The 21,377-nt window shown below is 33.5% G+C and overlaps 1 protein-coding gene across 1 annotated transcript; it reads left to right on the forward strand.

The window, feature by feature from the left end:
- On the forward strand, positions 2,628 to 19,766 carry LOC109842351. The gene is made up of 6 exons (XM_020411239.1): positions 2,628 to 2,770; positions 17,508 to 18,137; positions 18,216 to 18,388; positions 18,638 to 18,998; positions 19,129 to 19,375; positions 19,536 to 19,766. Exons 1-6 carry the CDS (start codon positions 2,628 to 2,630, stop codon positions 19,764 to 19,766), a joined length of 1,785 nt encoding a protein of 594 aa, XP_020266828.1.

The following is a 21,377-nucleotide window of genomic DNA, read 5'->3' on the forward strand; positions in this document are numbered from 1 at the left end:
CTGGACAACGGACACAACGGCGAACACCCGGCCAAAACCGAGTCACTCAGGTGGCTCGGGGGGCGGGCCACCGGCCATGGCCGAGCCACCCAAGGGTGGCTCGGTGGCCGAGCCACACTCTGATCTGGGCTCAGATCTGAGCCCAGATCCGCTTTGATTGCCTATAAATAGAGGGGGCATGGCTCATTTTTGAAAGGTTGGAACTTTTTGAGGCGAAACTCTGCTGGATTGAGAACTGAACTTTGGAGTTTTGAAGCTTTGAAGACTTAAACATTTTCAGATCTGGTTCTTGGTGATCATCCACGTCAGATAAGATAGAAGTTCGAGAGAGAGATCAGATCTGAGATCTACACGGTCATCCTCCGGATCAAAACTTGGTTTTTTATCTCGAGAAGAGTATCGATTTCGCTTGGTCGACTTCGATTACTAAAGACTATTATTTCCTTAGTGAAATAGTACCCCCGGCTGTTATTTCCTTCGTGAAATAACACCCGTCATACCGTGTAGATCCGACCAGATCAAGATCACACGGTGGTCCACGGATTAACCCCGGCACAGGCAAAGAACCCACACAAGCAAGAGACCGCAAAACAGGATCTTGCGATTTGTTCGAGAAAAGGAGAGTTGTAATTTTTTCTTTGATTTTGTTGTAACCGGATCTTATAAAAAGACCGGATCTTTTATAATCGAAAAACTATTACTTGAGAAAGCAATGACATCAATGAAAGCAACTTTCACCACGAACAATGGGTTATTGATTCGAGAGCCTCATTCTACACCACTGCTAATAGGAAGCTTCTTCAAAACTATGTAGCAAGGGACTTTGGGAAAATATATTTGGGGGATAACGAGCATTGTAGTATTGTGGGAAGAAGCAATGTGTAGATTCAGATGAAGGGTTTTAAGTGGTCTCTGAAGAATGTTAGGCATGTACTAAAGCTAAAGAGGAATCTTATTTCAGTTGGTCAGCTTGGACTGGAAGGTTGCATTTCGACATTTACCGGAGATTCGTGGAAGATCTCCAATGCTACTATGATAGTTTCTCACGGTAATAAAACTAGAACTCTTTATTTAACTTCACATGTAAGTAACACCCTCGCAATTGCAGCTAGCAAGGAAAGTGCAGATCTGTGACATAATAGGTTGGGACACATGAGCGAGAAGGGTATGAAGATTCTACACTCTTAGGGAAAGTTATCTGGCATCGATTCAGTAGAAGTTGGCATTTGTGAAGACTGTATCTATAAGAAACAGAAGAGGGTCAGCTTTCAGATGAGTGGAAGACCACTCAAAGCTCATAAGCTAGAGCATGTTCATACAAATGTATAGGGTCCAACTAGCGTGTGTTCTCTTGGCAGTTCGGCATACTATGTCACCTTTATCGTTGATCACTCGAGGAAGGTGTGGGTATACTTCATAAAACATAAGTCAGAGGTATTTGGGATCTTCAAGAAGTGGAAAACTATGGTAGAAAATGAGACAGATCTGAAGGTAAAGTGACTGAGTTCAAACAGTGGTGGAGAATTCGAGCTGAAGGAGTTCAAGAAGTTCTATGCTCTGAATGAGATTCTCTTAGAGAGGACTACTCTAGGAACAATGCAATAGAACGACATTGTAGAGAGAATGAACAAAACATTGACAGAGCGTGCGAGGAGCATACGTCTACATGCAGGTCTACCTAAGAAGTTTTGGGCGGATGCGGTGCATACAACAGCTTATTTGATAAATCATGGGCCTTTAGTTCCATTAAATTTTAGAATTCCAGAAGAGGTTTGGAGTGGAAAGAAAGTTAATCTCTCACACTTGAGGGTCTTTAGTTACGTGGCATATGTTCATATATGTGACCATGTCAAGGATAAGCTAGAAGCTAAGTCATAGAAGTGTACATTCATTAGATACGGCATTGATGAGTTTGGATATCGCCTGTGGGATGATAAGAATAGGAAAATCATCAGGAATAGAGAAGTCATATTTAATGAATAGGTGATGTACAAGGACAAGGATAATGTCACGGATAGCCAAAGCAGTGGGAAAAATACTAAGGATTCAAGTGGATCCAAGTACATAGATTTAGAGAAACTTCTAGATAGGAGAGATAATGTTAGTTCTGACCAAAGAACGGAGGATACTCCAGGTGCAGAGACTAATACCCAGGACGAGGAGCTTAGGAGGTCATCCAGAATACCCAAACTGAATCCTAGATATCTTTCGTCGCTCGATTACTTACTTTTGACGGACAATGAAGAACCAGAGTGCCATGAGGAGACTATGTAAATTAGTGAATCTCAGCAGTAGGAGCATGTGATACGAGAAGAGATGAATTCTCTACACTCGAATGAGACACGGGAATTAGCCTAGCTACCTGCAAAGAAGAAAGTCTTACATAACAAGTGGGTCTACCGGGTCAAGCAGAAGAATGATGGCAGCAAAAGATATAAGGCCAGATTAGTTATGAAAGAATTCTAATAGAGGGAATGAGTAGATTATACAAAGATATTTTTGCCCTGTCGTGAAGCTTAAAATCATCAGGGTGGTGTTAAGCTTGGTAGTTGCTGAAAATATCTACTATGAGTAGTTAGATGTAAAGATTGTCTTTCTTCATAGTGACTTGGATAAAAAAAATCTATATGGAGCAACATGTTGGTTTCATAGAGGAAGGAAAGGAAGAGATGATATATAGGCTCAAGAAGAGCTTATACGGTTTAAAACAGGCTCCAAGACAGTGGTACAGGAAATTTGATAACTTCATGCAGAGCAATAGCTATGGAAGGTGCAATTCGGATCATTGCTGCTATTTCAAGAGGTTCGGGTCCAGCTATATCGTATTATTAATGTACGTAGATGACATGTTAGTTGTAGGGCCATGTTTACAAGAGATTAACAAGTTGAAGAGATAGTATGTGGGCTCAAGAAGAGCTTATACGGTTTGAAACAGACTCTAAGACAGTGGTACAAAAAATTTAATAATTTCATGTGGAGCATAGCTATGGAAGGTGCAATTCAGATCATTGCTGCTACTATAAGAGGTTCGGGTCTAGCTATATCGTGTTATTGATGTATGTAGGTGACATGTTAGTTGTAGGGCCATGTTTATAAGAGATTAAAAAGTTGAAGAAGCATTTGGCAAATGAGTTTGCTATGAAGGACCTGGGTGTAGCCAAGCAAATTCTTAGGATACGAATCAGTCAAGATGTGGCTGAAGGGACGCTAAAGTTGAGTCAAGCTGAATATATTAAGAAGGTACTTCAGAGATTCAACATGCAAAATGCAAAGGTGGTAGGCACGCCCCTTGGAAGTCAGTTCAGGTTATCTGAGGAGCAGTCACCTAAGATAGATGTAGAGAAGGAGTTTATGACCAGAGTTCCATACTCATCAGCCATTAGTAATCTTATATAGGCGATGGTTTGCATGAGGTCGGATATCACTCATGCAGTGGGAGTTGTGAACAGGTTTGCCAGCAATCTAGGGAAGCAATATTGGGAGACCGTGAAGTGGATATTACGATACTTGAAAAGGACTACGGATATGCTATTGTATTTTGGGAGAAAGGAGTTGGTACTACAGGGATACATGGATGTAGATTTTGCCGATGATCATGATACGAGGCGAAGTATCACGGGGTATGTTCATACCTTAGGGTCAATAACAGTGAGCTGGCTCTCACGTTTGCAGAAGATAGTAACGTTGTCCATGACTGAGGCAGAGTATATCACAGTAACTGAAGCTAGCAAGGAGATGATTTAGTTGACCGAATGTCTGGAAGAGTTGGGTCTGAAGTAGAGGAACGGAGTTCTTTATTGTGATAGACAAAGTGCTATACACCTTACCAAGAATCTAATATATCATGTCAGAACAAAGAACATCGATGTGCATTACCACTTCATACGCTCGCTGATAGAGGATGGAAAGTTACTGTTGGAGAAAATTTTAGGGATCCAAAATCCTGTAGATATGTTGACTAAGGCAGTGACCATCGAGAAACTAAAGTTGTGTGCAACTTTAATTGGTCTTCACGCATAGGAGATGAGGGCAGAGCCATACTAGGAGGACAGGTGGGATTATCGAGAATGATGTTGATTGAAGAAAGAAATTTTTTTGGGGAGGAGAAGATGCTTGCCAAGATGGCTGAAGTTCGGGAGAACTTGTTGATGGAGGTTTGGTATCCAAGTGGGAGATTGTTAGTTTCAGGAGTGTAGACCCTAACCTGGAACGAAATCAAGAAGTTAGAAAACCCCTTGATCAGTCGATCGAAGGGCTGACATCAGTCAACCGATTCGATTGTAGGAAAGAAGCTGGAAAACATCTCTCTGGTCAGTCGATAAGCGAGGTGCCACCAGTCGCCCGACAACATGCATGAAATAAGCTAAAAGCTCTTATTGGTCGACCGATGCAAGTACATCAATCGACCGATATCGGGCCATCCTGTTTCCTGATTCGGTTTGGAATCTGTTCTGAGTTAGGGTTTTATATATTTCTTGAACATTCTTTTGAGAGTTAATACATGAAAAAGAGAGGGTTTTGAGAGCACTTTGAGATCAGAGGTCTTAGAGAGAGAGTAGTCTATTGCAAACTTTGTAATCTTCTTCAATAATCAATAAATTTCTGGTGTGTCTCCCAAGGACGTAGGCACGTTTGCCTAACCTCGTTAAATCTGGTGTTCTCTCTTTTATTTATTCTTTCCTGTAAGTTTTTTGATTCGCTGTGATTTCATGCTTACTAATTGTTCGTCATAAGATCCGGAGGGCACAGGTTGTCGATTGTTCAACCCTAACAGTCTAGCCTATGGCCTAACCAGAGGAGGAGATGATGTCAAAGCCACCGAGGGACCCCTTGGGCGACCCGGAAGTTGAGAAAGGAGGAGGAGCTCTCTCTAATAAGAGCAAGATGGCTCTGATTTCATGATAAGTATAGGGAGATTTAGGGAAACTTGACAATATTATTAATCGCATTGAAGTGTTTAAACAGAAGAGCAATCATAGAAGCTTTAGGATCCTAAATAATATAGGACTAAAGTAAAGCAAAATAAAAGAGCCTAACTACTATATTTAACACTTTTGTTGTTTTAAGTTTGGTCTATTCTAACCTTAAACAAATCTAGATTTACATAAAATCTAGAATGCTTGAAAAGTAAATGAACACACACTATATATTGTGCTTATGACTAAGCAAAATGGATGGACGTATTTCTATGTTCGGTTAGACTTACAGCTCGGAGAATAGAACATGTGAATTTATATAATAATAATTACCGATAGCTGAATATCTACTACTCCAAACGTAAAAGCAAAACCTTAAAATCACTGTTCACGCTACAGTAAACATTATTGTTGCTAAAGTTTGATCCAGGACATTAAAAATATTATTCGTTCTGTAGTGATGTTTTCATTCTTAGTTGTATGCATTGCGCTGATTTTTTTTCCCATACATATTGTTCATGTTACAATATATTTTTTAACCTTAGACATACTCTATATGCTACAATAATTTTTGGCTCTTTGTCTACTGTTCAAGCTGAGGTAACACCTTTTAACATTGAAAATATTATATGTATCTGTAGGTTGTCTAAAAATCACTACAGATAGCTGATCCCCCATCAAACACCAATGATGGAAGTTACAATCTGACGACTTTTAGAAGGCTATAATTTGAAGACTTTCACGTAGATCGATAAAGGTTATAATTTGACGACCTTTACAACAACCGATGAAAGCTCTAGTTTAACAGCCTTCACAACCAACATCGGGAGTTACAATATGATGACTCTCATATTTTTAAGGAGCCAAGATGAAGATTACAAGATGATAGTATTTGCAAAGCTTCAGCAAAAGAGACCATAAATTGATGGTCTCTTCACATCAAAACGCAGAGGTCATCCATGCGTTTCATCATCAAAACGCAGAGGTCATCCCTGTGTTATAACATCAAAACGCAGAGGTCATTCCTGTGTTACAACATCAAAACACAGAGGTCATCCATGTGTTTCACCATCAAAACGCAAAGGTCATCCCTGTGTTATAACATCAAAACACAGAGGTCATCCCTGTGTTACAACATCAAAACACAGAGGTCATGCCCACGTTTCAAAGTCAAAACACAGAGTTCATCCCCAGCACTCCAGTTAAAAATGCAGAGTTCGCGGACTCAAAACGTGGAGTTCATCTCTGCATCCTAACTCTGCGTTTTAGATTTACAATGCAGCGTAACCTATGCGTTCAGCTACCAAAATAGGCCCAACTCTGCGTTTTAAGTCTAAAACACAGAGTTCGGGCCCTGAACGTTATTTTTTAGCGTTTGACTCGTTCAAAGCACGAACTGAACGGTTTTAAAACCGTTTTCCCCACGATTTGGGAAGCATTTTAAGGAGCGGTTACACCCCATTCAGCCCCACTTAGGAGCGAATTAAGGGGGCGGTTATACCCCTTAATCACCTATAAATAAGAGTAAACTCAACTGAGTTCGGATCCTTTGGATCTTGGAGTATCTTGGAGATCTAGAGATCATCTTCTTCGGATCATCTCCTTGACAGCAGATCATCTTCAAGCTTCCGGTAGCAACAAAGTTCTTGGAGCATTCCCTTGGCTTATTAACAGATTTTTCGGTTCAAATCAACTCTTTTTTAAGAGTTTAAACTTGCTCTGAATTATCAACTCGTTCAGAGTTTCAAACTTGCTTTGCAAGTTCTCCATAGCATCAAATCGTGAGGAGAAGATATCGTTCCAGTGAATTAAGACGTTCAGATCGTCAACGGAGAGCAAACTTGACGCGAGCATTCGAGGGAAGTACTCCATCGCCACCGTGAAGAACCCAAAATTAAACAAAGGGGAGAATTCAGATTAATTCTCTTCTCTTTTGTAATCAGGAAATCCAAATTGTAATTGAGTTTGAGAGAATAAAACATTCAATTCCTTCATTGTCTTTTTATAATTTTTCCACCAAGCAGTATCATTTTTTTGTTGCAATTGATGAATTTAACCTTTATCAAATATTTTAAAAATATAAATTTTTTCTGGCTCTATTATAGAAAATTGGTGAAACTTACTAATTAGTGTGCTATTTTGTTAACTTCTCTGGAGATTCACTTCGTAAATAGCAGTATAAAATCATCACTGAAGTTTTTATAAATAGTTATATATAAAAACTATAGTATTAATTTGGCGATAGACAAAGCTCAATAAATAATACTGCACCAACGCACGGGCTTAATACTAGTATTGATTAAACCTAATGCTAAGTTTTTGTAGGGATAGAATATCATACGTTGAACAAAAAAGTTTACGCTTGTCCATTTTAAGGGTGGTTTATGACCAGCAACTTTTTAAATAACTAGTTTTTACACACGTGTAATGCACGTGATTTAATATCATGATTAAGTATTTTTGGCAGTTTGTGCTTATTTTTTTCTTTAAACTCTTACGTCTTAATTATTTTTTTTATGTTTGTTTAAATGGGATACACCCAATTTAAATTTTCATGTTGATATTTGAATTGATAAAAAACAAATATAATTTAAAAATAATTTAAATTTTCATATTATTTTTGACCGATATGAAACTAAGCTTTATTTGAGAAAGTATAACATTACAAAGTGAATAATATTAAAATAGTGTTATACAAGGAAGGTGAATATTTAAAACCAATATGGCAAAATGATTGATTTAAAGTATGTTAAAACGATGCAAAAGAGAATATGAAGTTTATTCCTAATCATTGATAGACATCATAAAAAATATAAATTAAAGATTAATGCTAACTCTAGTATACTTTTATATGATAAAAACATCCACATAAGAATATAAAAGTACTGAAAAAAATTCATGAAACTCCCTTCTAAAGATTCCTAATTTAACTCAAAATAATTAAACTATTCTATAAAATATTCATAAAATATTGTTTTTATTTCTTCTATTTTATTTTTTATTGAGTTAAGATCAATCCTTCTTCAGGTTTATCATTTATCATTTCTCAGACAATTCTAGAGTATTGTCTTCATCATCTACATCAATTGTGACATCAGGCTAATTTTGTATTTTTTATGCTATTATCTTTCCTAGGCTCGTTAATTTTTTATCATCTCATTTAACTTTACAAAGAAGTCAAATGTACTTATGATGTTCAACACAAACTGCTCAAAATATAGACTTTGATTTTTTTTCTATTTCAATGAGAATAAATATTAATTTCATATATATAAAATTCTTTGTGTTCCTAATTTATTACTTAAATAAATTAGAAGCTATCTCTTTATTTTCCTCTAAAATGAATTCTTCTGATGTGCATCCAATAAGAATTTCTGTTATTTCAATAATATTACCTTTGCTCTATCCCTGTCATTTTCCATAGAGATCTAAACTAAATACTTGCATTATTTATTACCAATTTCTCTTAGATTATAATATTAATATTTAATTTGAAGAACACAGTATGGAATTTATGAATACTTACTAATTTTTCTTATGTCTTCCATGGAGATTTTTTCTTTGATTAGGATAAAGTTATTAAATTATTTTTTAATGTAACTCATTCAGTGCTTCATTAATAGATATGTCTTATGTTAATGCCAATTCAAGTGATTCATTGACGTTTTCTGAATTTTAGATTTATTTCCATCACTTTCCCATTTGCAATGGAAATAACTCAATTCTTTTAAAGTTATCTCTAAATATTCTAATAGTTTCTCCATATGTAATTCCTTGTATTCTTTTACCCTATAAATATTATTAACGTCAAAGATTAAAGTTTCTAAATTAAAATCAATTAATGCTAAGGTATAATATTATAGTGTTTTATCATTTCTATGGATTTAAACATCTATCAATTAATGTTACGAATGTATTTTGGCTACCCCAACTTATTACTAAAATTATATGAAATTACTTTAATTTATATAGTGCCGATAATTTTTAATCTATAATATTTTTAAAAATTTTATCCATTAACCGGATGTTTTTAATCAATTCTTATTGTTTTTGTTTACCAGTATCAACTTAGACTATTCTTAGATGCTGAAAATGGATAGTAAATCCCTAAATTAGAAATTTTAATATATATATATATATATATATATATATATATATATATATATATATATATATATATATATATATATATATATATATATATATATATATATATATATATATATATATATATATATATATATATATATATATTTTTGTAATTATTAAAACTATAGATTAATTTTGAAAAATATTAAATTTTAGCGGTCTACCAATCGACGAATTTGATGTGTGCTAGTTAATTTTTTTGAAAATTTAGAGTTTTTTTTACGATTTTTAAATTTTGAAGGAGTTTTTTAAAAATTTTGAGGTTAATTTTGGCAAATTTTAATTTTTTAGGTGTCTAAGGGTAATATCTTGAATTCATCTTATTTTATTTACAAATTTTAGAATTTTAGGGTGGCTTTTTATAATTTGAACTTTTGAAGGTGTTTCTATAATTTTTGAGATATTGAGGGTGTTAATTAAAAAATTTAAATTTAAATGTCAAAAATTTTAGGTGTATCATGGTAATCTCTTGAATTCATCTGTGTTGTTTGTAAGTTTTAAAATTTTAGAATTTTAATGTGCTTGTCTGTAATTTAAACTTTTGAGGGTGTTTCTATAATTTTTGAGACATTGAGGTGTTAACTGTAAATTTTAAATCCTTTACAAACTGATGTTAATTTTTTAATTTCATGTTTTTTATTTTAAGTTTTGAGACATTGGGATGATTTTTATAATTTTAAACTTTTTAGGGTCTTTTCTGTAATTTTAAAACTTTTTATGGTTTTTTTGTAATACTTCATGTATTATAATATGTTATCTACTTGTAATTTCTTTATCTTAACAAACTAATATCATTTTTATGTTTTATATATTTTATTAATATTAGTTTTTTTAAATTGTTAAGCTAAACATGGTTCACATAGGATTAGGATAAGATATGATTATGATTATGATAGATTAAGATATAAATAAAATATTCAAAATAGTGAAGGGTAATATTGACCATTAAAAATTAGAATTTGATTATAGATAAGGTAGTTCAAACTATAAAGGTGTATATTTGTCTAAAAAAGATTTTCCGAACTCGTACTTTAAAGAGAGTATGATTTATGATTATATATTGTTGGACACTCCAAGCATTGCTAAAGAAACAAATATATTTAGATACTTTATATAACAAAAACTACTACTCTATATTGGAAAACGTAAGCATGGTCGGATTGTTGAATGAGGGAAGGCAAGACTGGTGGTAGTGGCCGAGAAAAAGCGTAGCTAGAGGTGCTGATCGAAACAAAGTGTTGGAAAAGGGGGGGGTGGCCGGTGGGGAGTGCTTGGTAGATGAGCTGGTTGTTAGGGTGTGCTAGCGAGGAAAGATGGACGAAGGCAAGGATCATGGCATCAAAGTCATTCTTTAATCCCCTTATGAGATCATCACAGTCGTCAAGCTCTGATACCATGATAAGTATAGATAGTTTTGAAAAAACTTAACAAAATTATTCATTCCACTAAAGTGTTTAAATATAAGAGAAAGTAGATAGGTTCTAATATCTTAAGCGATATAGGGACTAAAATAAAGTAAGACCAGATAATCAAACTATATTATCAATTTTTATTATAAATAAAAAAAACAATTTATCATATGAATCTGGCTACTTATTTTTTGTAGTTTTTCTTAATCCTATATTCATGCAGTCTAAATAACTCTTTGCTGCAATCAAAGTGATAACTAACTTATATTTTCAAATATACGCATTAATTACCCTTAACTGTATAACTCCGATCATAGATGCCTCATGATATTACTGAACAAGATAAGTCAACTGACACCCATCCGTGCACATGGTTTACCTCATTCCCCGACAAGGAGGTCTTGGGGGTCCTCTGTGGGCCCACATGCATTGTATTCAAACGAAACTCATCAAATCACCACCTCCAAATCTACTAATCCGCACCTCTCACCGCGGAAACGACAGCGGACATCTGCGATCCGGTCACCAGCCCGTGATCTACGCCTCTTCCGGTCATCGTTACCACCGACGCCGCCTCCTTGATAACAGCGCCCCTTCTCTTGCCCAGAGATGGCAACCCTCGTCGAAATCTGTGCTGGCATCGTATGAGGGACCCATTTAAATGTCAGAGACGAGGACCAATGAAATGCGCCAGAGCTTCTATGGTCCCACAGCGCTAGCACTTTACTGAGGTCGTGCAAATTGGTTCCGGATTGGTGCCGTGCCTGAGGATATTCCAGAAAACACTGATGTCAAGGAAAAGCCTTTTTCATTTTCCGAAATCAAGGGGAAAATATTTAAGCACAAGTCCGAAATTAATTTATCTCAATACTCAAAAATATAATCTCTGCAATAAAAATTTGTTATTGATGCAAAAACATGGTTTTATGGTTCTTTAGATTACAAACATCATATCATACTCCCTTTAAAAGCACGAGTTCGGATAAATCTTTTTATGATCAATATTACCATTTACTATTTTAAATATTTTATTTATATTTTAGTCTATTCTAATCATAATTATATCCTATCTTAATCCTACGTGAACTATCTATAGCTTAACAATTTAAAAAATTATATTAATAAAATATGTAAAACATATTTTTATGGTATTAGTTTGTAAAAATAAAGAAATTATACATAATCATAATTATATCCTATCTTAATCCTACGTGAACTATCTATAGCTTAACAATTTAAAAAATTATATTAATAAAATATGTAAAACATATTTTTATGGTATTAGTTTGTAAAAATAAAGAAATTATACATAATCATAATTATATCCTATCTTAATCCTACGTGAACTATCTATAGCTTAAAGTTTAAAAAAATTATATTAATAAAATATTAAAAACATCGTTTTATGGTATTAGTTTGTAAAGATAAAAAAATTACACGTAGCTAACGTACTATAATACATAAAGTATTGCAAAAAAATCTATAAGTTTTAAAATTACACAAAATACGCTAAAAAGTTTAAAATTATAAAAACTATCCCAACGTCTAAAACCTTAAAACAACAAAAAATAAATCAAGAAATTAACAACGAATAATTTAAAATTTGCGGATAACATCTCATTATCTCAAAAATTATAGAAACACCATCAAAAGTTCAAATTATAAACAAGCACCAGAAATGCTAAAATTTCAAGACTTACAAACAACATAGATGAATTCAAAGGATTACCATAATGCACCTAAAAATTTCTAATATTTCAAAGCTTAAAATAGCAAACATGAAATTAAAAAATTAACAGCAGCCTCCGAAGAATTTAAAATTTTCAATTAACACCTTCAATGTCCTAAAAATTATAGAAACTCCCTTAAAAGTTTAAATTATAAAAAAATAACCCTAAAATTAAAAAATTTAAAATTTCCAAAGAATAAAAAATAAATTCAAGAGATTACCCTCATGCACCTAAAAATTTAAAATTTAGCGAAATTAACCTCAAAGTTACAAAAATTGTAAAAAAATTCTTTCAAATTTTAAAAATATAAAAAATTCTAAAATTTTAAAATTTATAACCAATACATATCAAATCTGAAAACTATTGGTAGACCGCTAAAATTTAATTTTTTTTAAATTAATCTATAGTTTTAACAATTGCAAAAAATAGCCTCAAAGTTATAGAAATGTAAGAAATATCGTGACATTTAAAAATTACCACCGATACATAAAACATAGAAGTTACAACTACCAAACTTAAAAGTAATTTTTAAAAATACTCTCAAAGTTTTAAAAATTACAAATCATACCTTCAAAGTTCCAAACAACAAAAAAGGCTAAAATTTTAAAACTTGGCAAAGAAAAGTATAATTGTTAGATATTCTTTTATTAAAATATATATATTTAATTTCTAATTTGTGGTTTACTATCCCTTTTCAGCATCTAAAGACAGTCTAAGTTGACACTCATAAATAAAAGTAATAAGAATTGATTAAAAATATCCGGTTAGAGAAATAAAAATTTAAAAAATATTATAGCTTAAAAATTATCATCACCATATAAAATTAAAACAACTACATAAAATTTTACTAATGAGTTGGAGCAGCAAAACACATTAGTAATATTAATTAATAGATATTTAAATCCATAAAAATGATAAAAATACTAGAATATAATAGCTTAGCATTCAAAGAACACAATGAATTACGTATGGAGAAACTATCAGAATGTTCAGAGATATCATTCAAAAGAATCAAACTATTTCCATTGCAAATGAGAAAGTGACGGAAATAAATTTAAAATTTAGAAAATGCCCATGAATTATTTGAATTGGCATTAACATAAGACATGTTTATTAAAAAAGCACCAACTGAGCTACATTGAAGATTAATTTAATAACTTTATCCTAATCAAAGAAGAATTCTCTATGGAAGATATAAGAAAAATTAGTAAGCATTCATAAATTTTATACTTTTTTCTTAAAATACTAAATAAATTAAATATTAATATTATAATCTAAGGTAAATTAGCAATAAAAATATAGCTATTTAGTTTAGATCTTTGTGAAAAATAACATGGATAGAGCAAATATAATATTATTTATGTAACAGAAACTCTTGTTAGGTACATATTAGAAGAATTTATTATAGAAAAAAAGAGGTAACTCTTAATCATATTTAAGTAATAAATTACGAACACGAAGAATTTTATATATATTTAATTAATATTTATTCTCATTGAAATAAAAAAAATCAAAGTCTGTATTTCAAGATTTTGTGTTGAATATCGGAAATACATTGAACTTCTTTGTGAAGTTAAACAATAAGATAAAATATTAACGAGCCTAGGAACGATAACAGCATAAAAAGTATAACTCTAGCCCGATGCCACAATTGAGTAGATGATGAAGATACTACTATTGAATTGCCAGAGAAAAAGATAAAAGTGAGGAAGAATTGATATTAGCTCAGTAAAAAAACAGAAAGAGTAAAAGATAATATTTTGTGAATATTTTATAGAATAGTTTAAATATTTTGTGTGAATTTAGAAATCTTTAGAATGGAGCTTTTTTAGCACTTTTATATGCTTGTGCATATGTTTTTATCATATGAAAGTATACTAGAATTAGCATTAATCTTTAATTTATAATTTTTTATGAAAGTTGTCAATGATTAAGAACAAAATTTATAATCTCTTTTGTATATTTTAGTATACTTTTAAGCAATTATTTTGCCTTATTGGTTTTAAATATTCACCTTCTTTGTATAATACTATTTCAATATTTTTTTCTTATACAACATTGTATTTTCTAAAGTAAAGATTGATTTTATGTCAGTCAAAATAATATGAAAAACTTAAATTAACTTCAAATTATATTTTTTTCTATCAATTTTAATATTAACATAAAAATTTAAATTGGGTGTAGCCTGTTTAAACAAACATTAAAGAAAATAACTAATCGTAATATTAAAGTTTAGAGACTAAAGTGAGCATAAACTATTAAAGTAAAACTGAGAAACAAATTTTAGTTATAAAACAAGCTAAAAATACTTAATCATGATATTTAACCACGTGCATTGCACATGTATAAAACCTAGTTAAAAAAATATGTAGGTTTAATATATAAGTATCTTCCATTAAAATGTTTGATTTTACACTCTAACAAGTATAATTGACGAGAAATGTACTAAAGATATTTACAATTAGCTAACAGAACAAATTGTTATGAAGGTCTTTTAAGTCCAATCAAAAGGAAACACAAACTTATTTCGGTTTAGATTTAAAACTAATACTCATAAAATAGATTTAGTATCTAATAATGTTGATGAAAGCTAGGCTCAATCTTCACCTTTAAAAAAAGAAAGAAAGAAAGATTCAACGTAAACAAAACTATTAAGGATAGTTTCCCATTTAAGTCAAACACATACAATTCAATATACTTATACATTTTTTCTAATGTTAGTTAATTGGGACATTTTCATGGGAAGTGAGATAATTGTTAAAGCAGAACATTTTTTTGCTAGTGGGATATTTTAGTGGGATAAATAGGAACAATTTTATGAAGCGGTATATTTCAATAAAGTAACGTGAGATAAATTTTTATAATCATGAAGTATATATTTATGTATTTTAAGAATATAAAGACTATTTATGTATTTTAAACTTACTATTATTGATTGATAATTGTTTACGGGAATGTTGTTTGCTATTAAATATAACTTTTGACTATAAGATATTGACGGTTATTATAATCATATATGTTGTAGCTTTTTTATTGTTTAATTATTATTATAGTACAAGTCTAAAAAAATCTTTTTCAAAATTTCCTTCATTTTTTGCTCCCTAAGACCACTTTTCCTCATCTCTCAATTTTATTCTTTAATAAATAATAGATTGTTACAATATTTAATTTTAAATTAAATATATAATTATAATATTCGATAAAAAAATATCAAAAATGACTAAGAGGAGACGAAAGCTGATCTGACAGCATGGTCCAATGATGGTGATGACCATATTAAGAAAAAAGTATAGAAAAATAGAAATATAAAAAATAATAAAATAAATAGGAGTTCTAGTTTTCACCACCTAGTTTCAAGCTAAAACTTAGAATAATTTGAGGGACTAGAACTCTCATTTTTATATAGAAAAATAATAAAAGTAGGGGTAATTTTGTACAATTATCCCAGTTCTAGTTTTGTTAGAGATTTAATTGATTAACACTATAAAATTTTGTTTTGGTTTTAGTTCTAGTTGACTAACACAATAAAATTTTGGGGAAAATGTGTCGGGGCCCCAAAAGCTGAAAAACCATGTGACGAGGCCCCTTGTATTTTCCCCCTTGTGTATAAGCCCCAAAAAGCAGCCTCTAATATTTCTAGGGCCCGCCACGTCAGCTGTATACAGCCAGAGGCATTATATTTTAAAAAAACCCGACTTTGCCCTTCTCCTTCTTCCCCAGACGCTTTGTCACCTCTCTTCGTCACATCCCATTAAATGCAAACCACTGTAAGAAATGGAGGGAAATTTTCCCCCTTTTTCAGTCTATCATGAGCAATAAATATCTAGTTATCCATTACTCTTCCATTACTCTTCCTCAGACCCAAATTCTCTCCATTACTTTTCCTCAGACCAAAATTCTCTCCATTACTCTTCCCTCTACTTCATAATGGCTGAAAAGGACATCACCTGCATCGTAGCTTCGGGTGATAGAGCAGTATTCATGAAGATTAACACTTCAACCACCATTCTTGATCTAAAATTTGATGTGTCAGATAGGTTAGATCTTCCATATCAAAGATGAAACGAATGGAAGCTTCAAATTTCCTATTGAGAACGAGGGGGATCTGTCGTCTATGGTGGAGCATTGTCATAACAGAGGATTAAAGGAGGTTCACATGCAAACTTTCAATGAAAAAGAGGATTCTTCAAAAGTTCACAGCGCCGTTCAAGTTCAAGATGACATGTAGGGGCAATGATTTTTTTGATGCTAAGAACAATATTCATGTAATATCAGTTAATGTTAGTTCATTGGATTATAAGATAATCGAAGTGCCATCCAGATTGCTAGTAATTCAGTCTTTCATGAGCGCACGAAGCACATAGAAATTGATTCTCACTACGTTCGTCATCATTTCCTTGCCTTTCATTTCTTTAAAAAACTTCCTGCTCGTAGCTCGGATTCTAATAGATTTGCTAATTCTAGCCCATAACTTGTAGTTATAAACCCAGCCAGCGGTTTTAAATGAAAACTTGTTAAATCTAGCTATTACGTTAGTTCTACCTTCTATCACACTAGTTCTAGCTTGTATACAGCCAGTTCTAGCCCACAACTTGCTAGTTCTAATCCCAGCCAGCGGTTTTAAATGAAAACTTGTTAAATCTAGCTATTACGTTAGTTCTACCTTCTATCCCACTAGTTCTAGCTTGTATACAGCCAGTTCTAGCCCACAACTTGCTAGTTCTAATTCTATCCCACTAGTTCTAGCTTGTATACAGCCAGTTCTAGCCCACAACTTGCTAGTTCTAATCCCAGCCATCGGTTTTAAATAAAAACTTGTTAAATCTAGCTATTACGTTAGTTCTACCTTCTATCCCACTAGTTCTAGCTTGTATACAGCCAGTTCTAGCCCACAACTTGCTAGTTCTAATCCCAGCCGATTTTTTTTCATGCTAAGTTGTTAATTCTAGGTACTACGTTAATTCATGTGATATCAGTTAATGTTAATGTCGGTTCTAATAGATTTATTGTTAAGTATAATCTATTAGTTGTTAGTTCCAATAGACTTATTGTTAGTGCTAATCGATTTGCTATGAGATCTAGTTCAAACTGTGTTAGGTCCAACATGTTAGTTCTAAGTGACTTCATGTTCGGTCTAAACGTTTTCATGTTAGTTCTAAATGAAATCTTTTTAGTTCAATTGGATTCCACGATAGTTATAACACAAGCAGTTGATGTTTTTTTGCAGAATCGTTATTTGTGTTATTTGTTGATGTTTCTATTGTATAGTTTATGATCATTTGTTCATTTCTTTAAATTTGCAGCGTTACCAGCAGCATGAACTCAAAAAGCATAGAGGGTGGCCCGCCGTTGTCGACGCCCACATGTGTTTCAGATAGGATCCCCAATGATAATCCTTCTGGAGATAATGTTCCGATGATTGATGACATGATTAGCAGATCAGAGAGGATTCCTGCTTGGTGGCACACTGCTTTAACCGGTGAGGGACAACGGTTTGAGAGTGCGAAGGAATTAAGATTGGCTTTACTATACTATTCCATGGCCAAAAAATTCGAGTACTTGTTTGCTAAGAATGAACCGAAGCGTATTCGAGTCTTTTGTCGGTTCAAGGAAGCCCAAAATTGCCCGTGGATGTTATTTGCCTCTCCAACACAAAATGAGAACAGACTTGAAATCAAAACCTTCGTGGACAACCACACATGTGGGAATTTTGGCAATAATGCAGGTCAATCTAGGGCGTCACGACAATTCATTGCGACCCAAGTATTACCCACGTTAAAGGTCCGACCAGATTTACGACCTATCGACGTACAAAAGGAGTTACTAACTTCGTATGGGCTTAGGGTCGATTATAGCAAGATATGGTGGGGTAAAGAAAGAGCACAAGAGCAACTATATGGTGATGCCCATGAGTCCTACGATCAATTACGATGGTAAAAGAAGATAATATCTATAATATAGACACTAATTTCATTTATGTTGATCCTAACATATAATCTTCAATGGTCTAGGTATGTAGAAGAGGTTAAGAAGACAAACCCAGGTAGCTACATTCATGTTGAACAAAATGAGGGGAGGTTTTCAAAGCTATTCATCTGTTATGCCGCCTGCATAAATGGGTTTTTGAACGGTTGTAGACCACTTATATTTTTGGATGGTACCTTTCTGAAAGATCGTTTCAAAGGTATACTCCTCAGCGCCGTTGCATACGATGGAAATCAGGGGATATTCCCATTAGCCTATTGCATCTGCGATCAGGAAAATACTGTAAACTGGAATTGGTTCTTACAATGTTAGTTCGGGTAATGTTAGTTCTACTAGAATTCATGCTAGTTCTAACTCATTCGTTGTTAACTCTAACTTCAAATATGTTGACTACAAATATTTCGTTGTTAACTCTAACTTCAAATATGTTAACTACAAATATTTATAGGTTTATGGTCTATTCTCTATGAAAGGCCATATCCATACAACCCTCCACACAAGCTAGTTATAATATCTGATGCGGATAAGGGGATCAGAGAAGCAGTCAGAGAATATTTTCCGGATGCTATACACTCTAGATGTGTTCTGCATCTAGTTGAGAATTTCAGGAAAAAGTTGCGGGATTTGAGTTTCAAGGCAAAGGATACTCGGATTTTGGGCAACCTTTTGCAATCTGCTTGTTACAAATATACTAAAGCAGAATGGAATGACTATGTGGAGGACATTAGACTGGCGGACGAACGAGCCTACAATATTGTCATGAACTACGCTCCAGAGAACTGGGCTAACGCAATTTTCCCCGGAATTAGGTAATTTATAAGCTATGTCATTTCTTATTTCATGAAAAAACAATTTAGAAGCTTTCACTAAGAACTACTCAGCTAGAACTGACATGAACTCTAACTCAGTATTTTTGATGAATTCCCTGTTATGTTCCAGATATGGTCACGTTACATCAAATGTTGCAGAGTCATTCAACAAATGGATACATGAGGCTAGGCTTCTACGGATACTACAACTCGTAGAACACATACGTAAACAGATTATGGTTCGCATGAATGAGCGACGATTAATGGCTGAAAGTTGGAATGGATTTCTTTGTCCCAAAGCTGAACTTGTCCTCAAAGAGAACATGGAAAATGGGCGTCCATTGGATGTGCGTCAATCTCATACAAGATTATTTGAGGTACAATCTCATAAAACTTGTAAAGTGGATCTTGACAATAAAACATGCACGTGCCGCGCGTGGGATGTAACCCGTATCCCTTGCAAACATGCATGTGCAACCATTATGTTTATGAAGAGGGATGTTTACCAATTCTGTGACTGGTTTATGATGGTTGAAGCTTTTTAAAAAGAGCTACGAGCCAATCCTCTACCCCATCCCCGATTACGAGAAGCGTAGAGTACCACGGGAGAAGATACAGATCCTACCACCATTAACAACAAAAAGGAAAGGGAGAAATAAGACCAGGCGTATCAACAACAGAACAGTTTACACCAGGCCACTTAAATGCTCTCGATGTCATGTGGAAGGTCACAACCGTAAAACATGTAATGAATCTATTGCTAACTAAGTACTTGATATGTTGTTAACAATTTTGCTTGTATATTTACAAACTAGTACGTTTTGTTTAATGTTGAAAGTATTCTCATATGTGATGAGAACTAGCATCATCTCCACTAGCAAAAATGATGTAAGTATTAGCACTATACGAGAACAAATAGATCTGACAATGGCTAAGATAGAACAGACACGACAGCAACAAGAACTAAAACCACAGCAGCTAGAACAAACATTGACTATCCTAGAAATAACACGATAGCAAAAATAAAAACTGTGGAGGTAAAATACGAAGGGCTGTCATTAGAACTAATGTGGAACCAAGAAATAACAATTTAGCATGAAAAAAACAAGGGATGCCAGTAGAACTAGCAAGATGTGGGCTAGAACTGGCGGGATACAAGTTAGAACTGGTGGGATACAAGTTAGAACTAACGTGGAACAAGAAAATAACAACTTAGCATAAAAAAACAAGGGCTGTCATTAGAACTAGCAAGATGTGAGCTAGAACAGGTGGGATACAAGTTAGAACTGGTGGGATACAAGTTAGAACTAACGTGGAACCAAGAAATAATAATTTTGCAAGAAAAAAACAAGGGCTGTCATTAGAACTAGCAAGATGTGGGCTAGAACTGGTGGGATACAAGTTAGATATGGTGGGATAGGAGCTAGAACTAACGAGGAACCAAGAAATAACAACTTAGCATGAAAAAAAATAAGAGATGTCATTAGAACTAGCAAGATGTGGGCTAGAACTGGTAGGATACAAGTTAGAACTGGTGGGATAGGAGTTAGAACTAACGTGGAACCTATAATTAACAATTTAGCATGAAAAAAACAAGGGCTGTCATTAGAACTAGCAAGATGTGGGCTAGAACTGGTGGGATACAAGTTAGAACTGGTGGGATACAAGTTAGAACTAACGTGGAACCAAGAAATAACAATTTTACATGAAAAAAACAAGGGCTGTCATTAGAACTAGCAAGATGTGGCCTAGAACTAGTGGGATACAAGTTAGAAATGGTGGGATACAAGTTAGAACTAAGGTGGAACCTATAATTAACAATTTAGCATGAAAAAATCAAGGGCTGTCATTAGAACTAGCAAGATGTGGGCTAGAACTGGTGGGATACAAGTTAAAACTGGTGGGATAGGAGCTAGAACTAACGTGGAACCTATAATTAACAATTTAGCAAGAAAAAAACAAGGACTGTCATTAGAACTAGCAAGATGTGGGCTAGAACTTGTGGGATACAAGTTAGAACTGGTGGGATACAAGTTAGAACTAACGTGGAACCAAGAAATAACAATTTTGCATGAAAAAAACAAGAGCTGTCATTAGAACTAGCAAGATGTGGACTAGAACTAGTAGGATACAAGTTAGATATGGTGGGATAGGAGCTAGACCTAACGAGGAACCCAGAAATAACAACTTAGCAATAAAAAAACAAGAGATGTCATTAGAACTAGCAAGATGTGGGCTAGAACTGGTGAGATACAAGTTAGAAGTGGTGGGATAGGAGTTAGAACTAACGTGGAACCTATAATTAACAATTTAGCATAAAAAAACAAGAGCAAGATGTGTGGCTAGAACTGGTGGGATACAAGTTAGAACTGGTGGGAT

This window comes from Asparagus officinalis, chromosome 5, assembly GCF_001876935.1.
Source record: "Asparagus officinalis chromosome 5, Aspof.V1, whole genome shotgun sequence".
Taxonomy (NCBI): domain Eukaryota; kingdom Viridiplantae; phylum Streptophyta; class Magnoliopsida; order Asparagales; family Asparagaceae; genus Asparagus; species Asparagus officinalis.

Bases quoted from the DNA above. Each gene is read 5' to 3' on its own strand.
- LOC109842351 (XM_020411239.1), top strand. From the start codon at position 2,628: ATGGAGCAACATGTTGGTTTCATAGAGGAAGGAAAGGAAGAGATGATA. The intron at 2,771-17,507 runs GTGCAATTCGGA...TTAAATTTGCAG, and splicing joins CAGAGCAATAGCTATGGAAG to CGTTACCAGCAGCATGAACT. The intron at 18,389-18,637 runs GTATACTCCTCA...AAATATTTATAG, and splicing joins TCTGAAAGATCGTTTCAAAG to GTTTATGGTCTATTCTCTAT.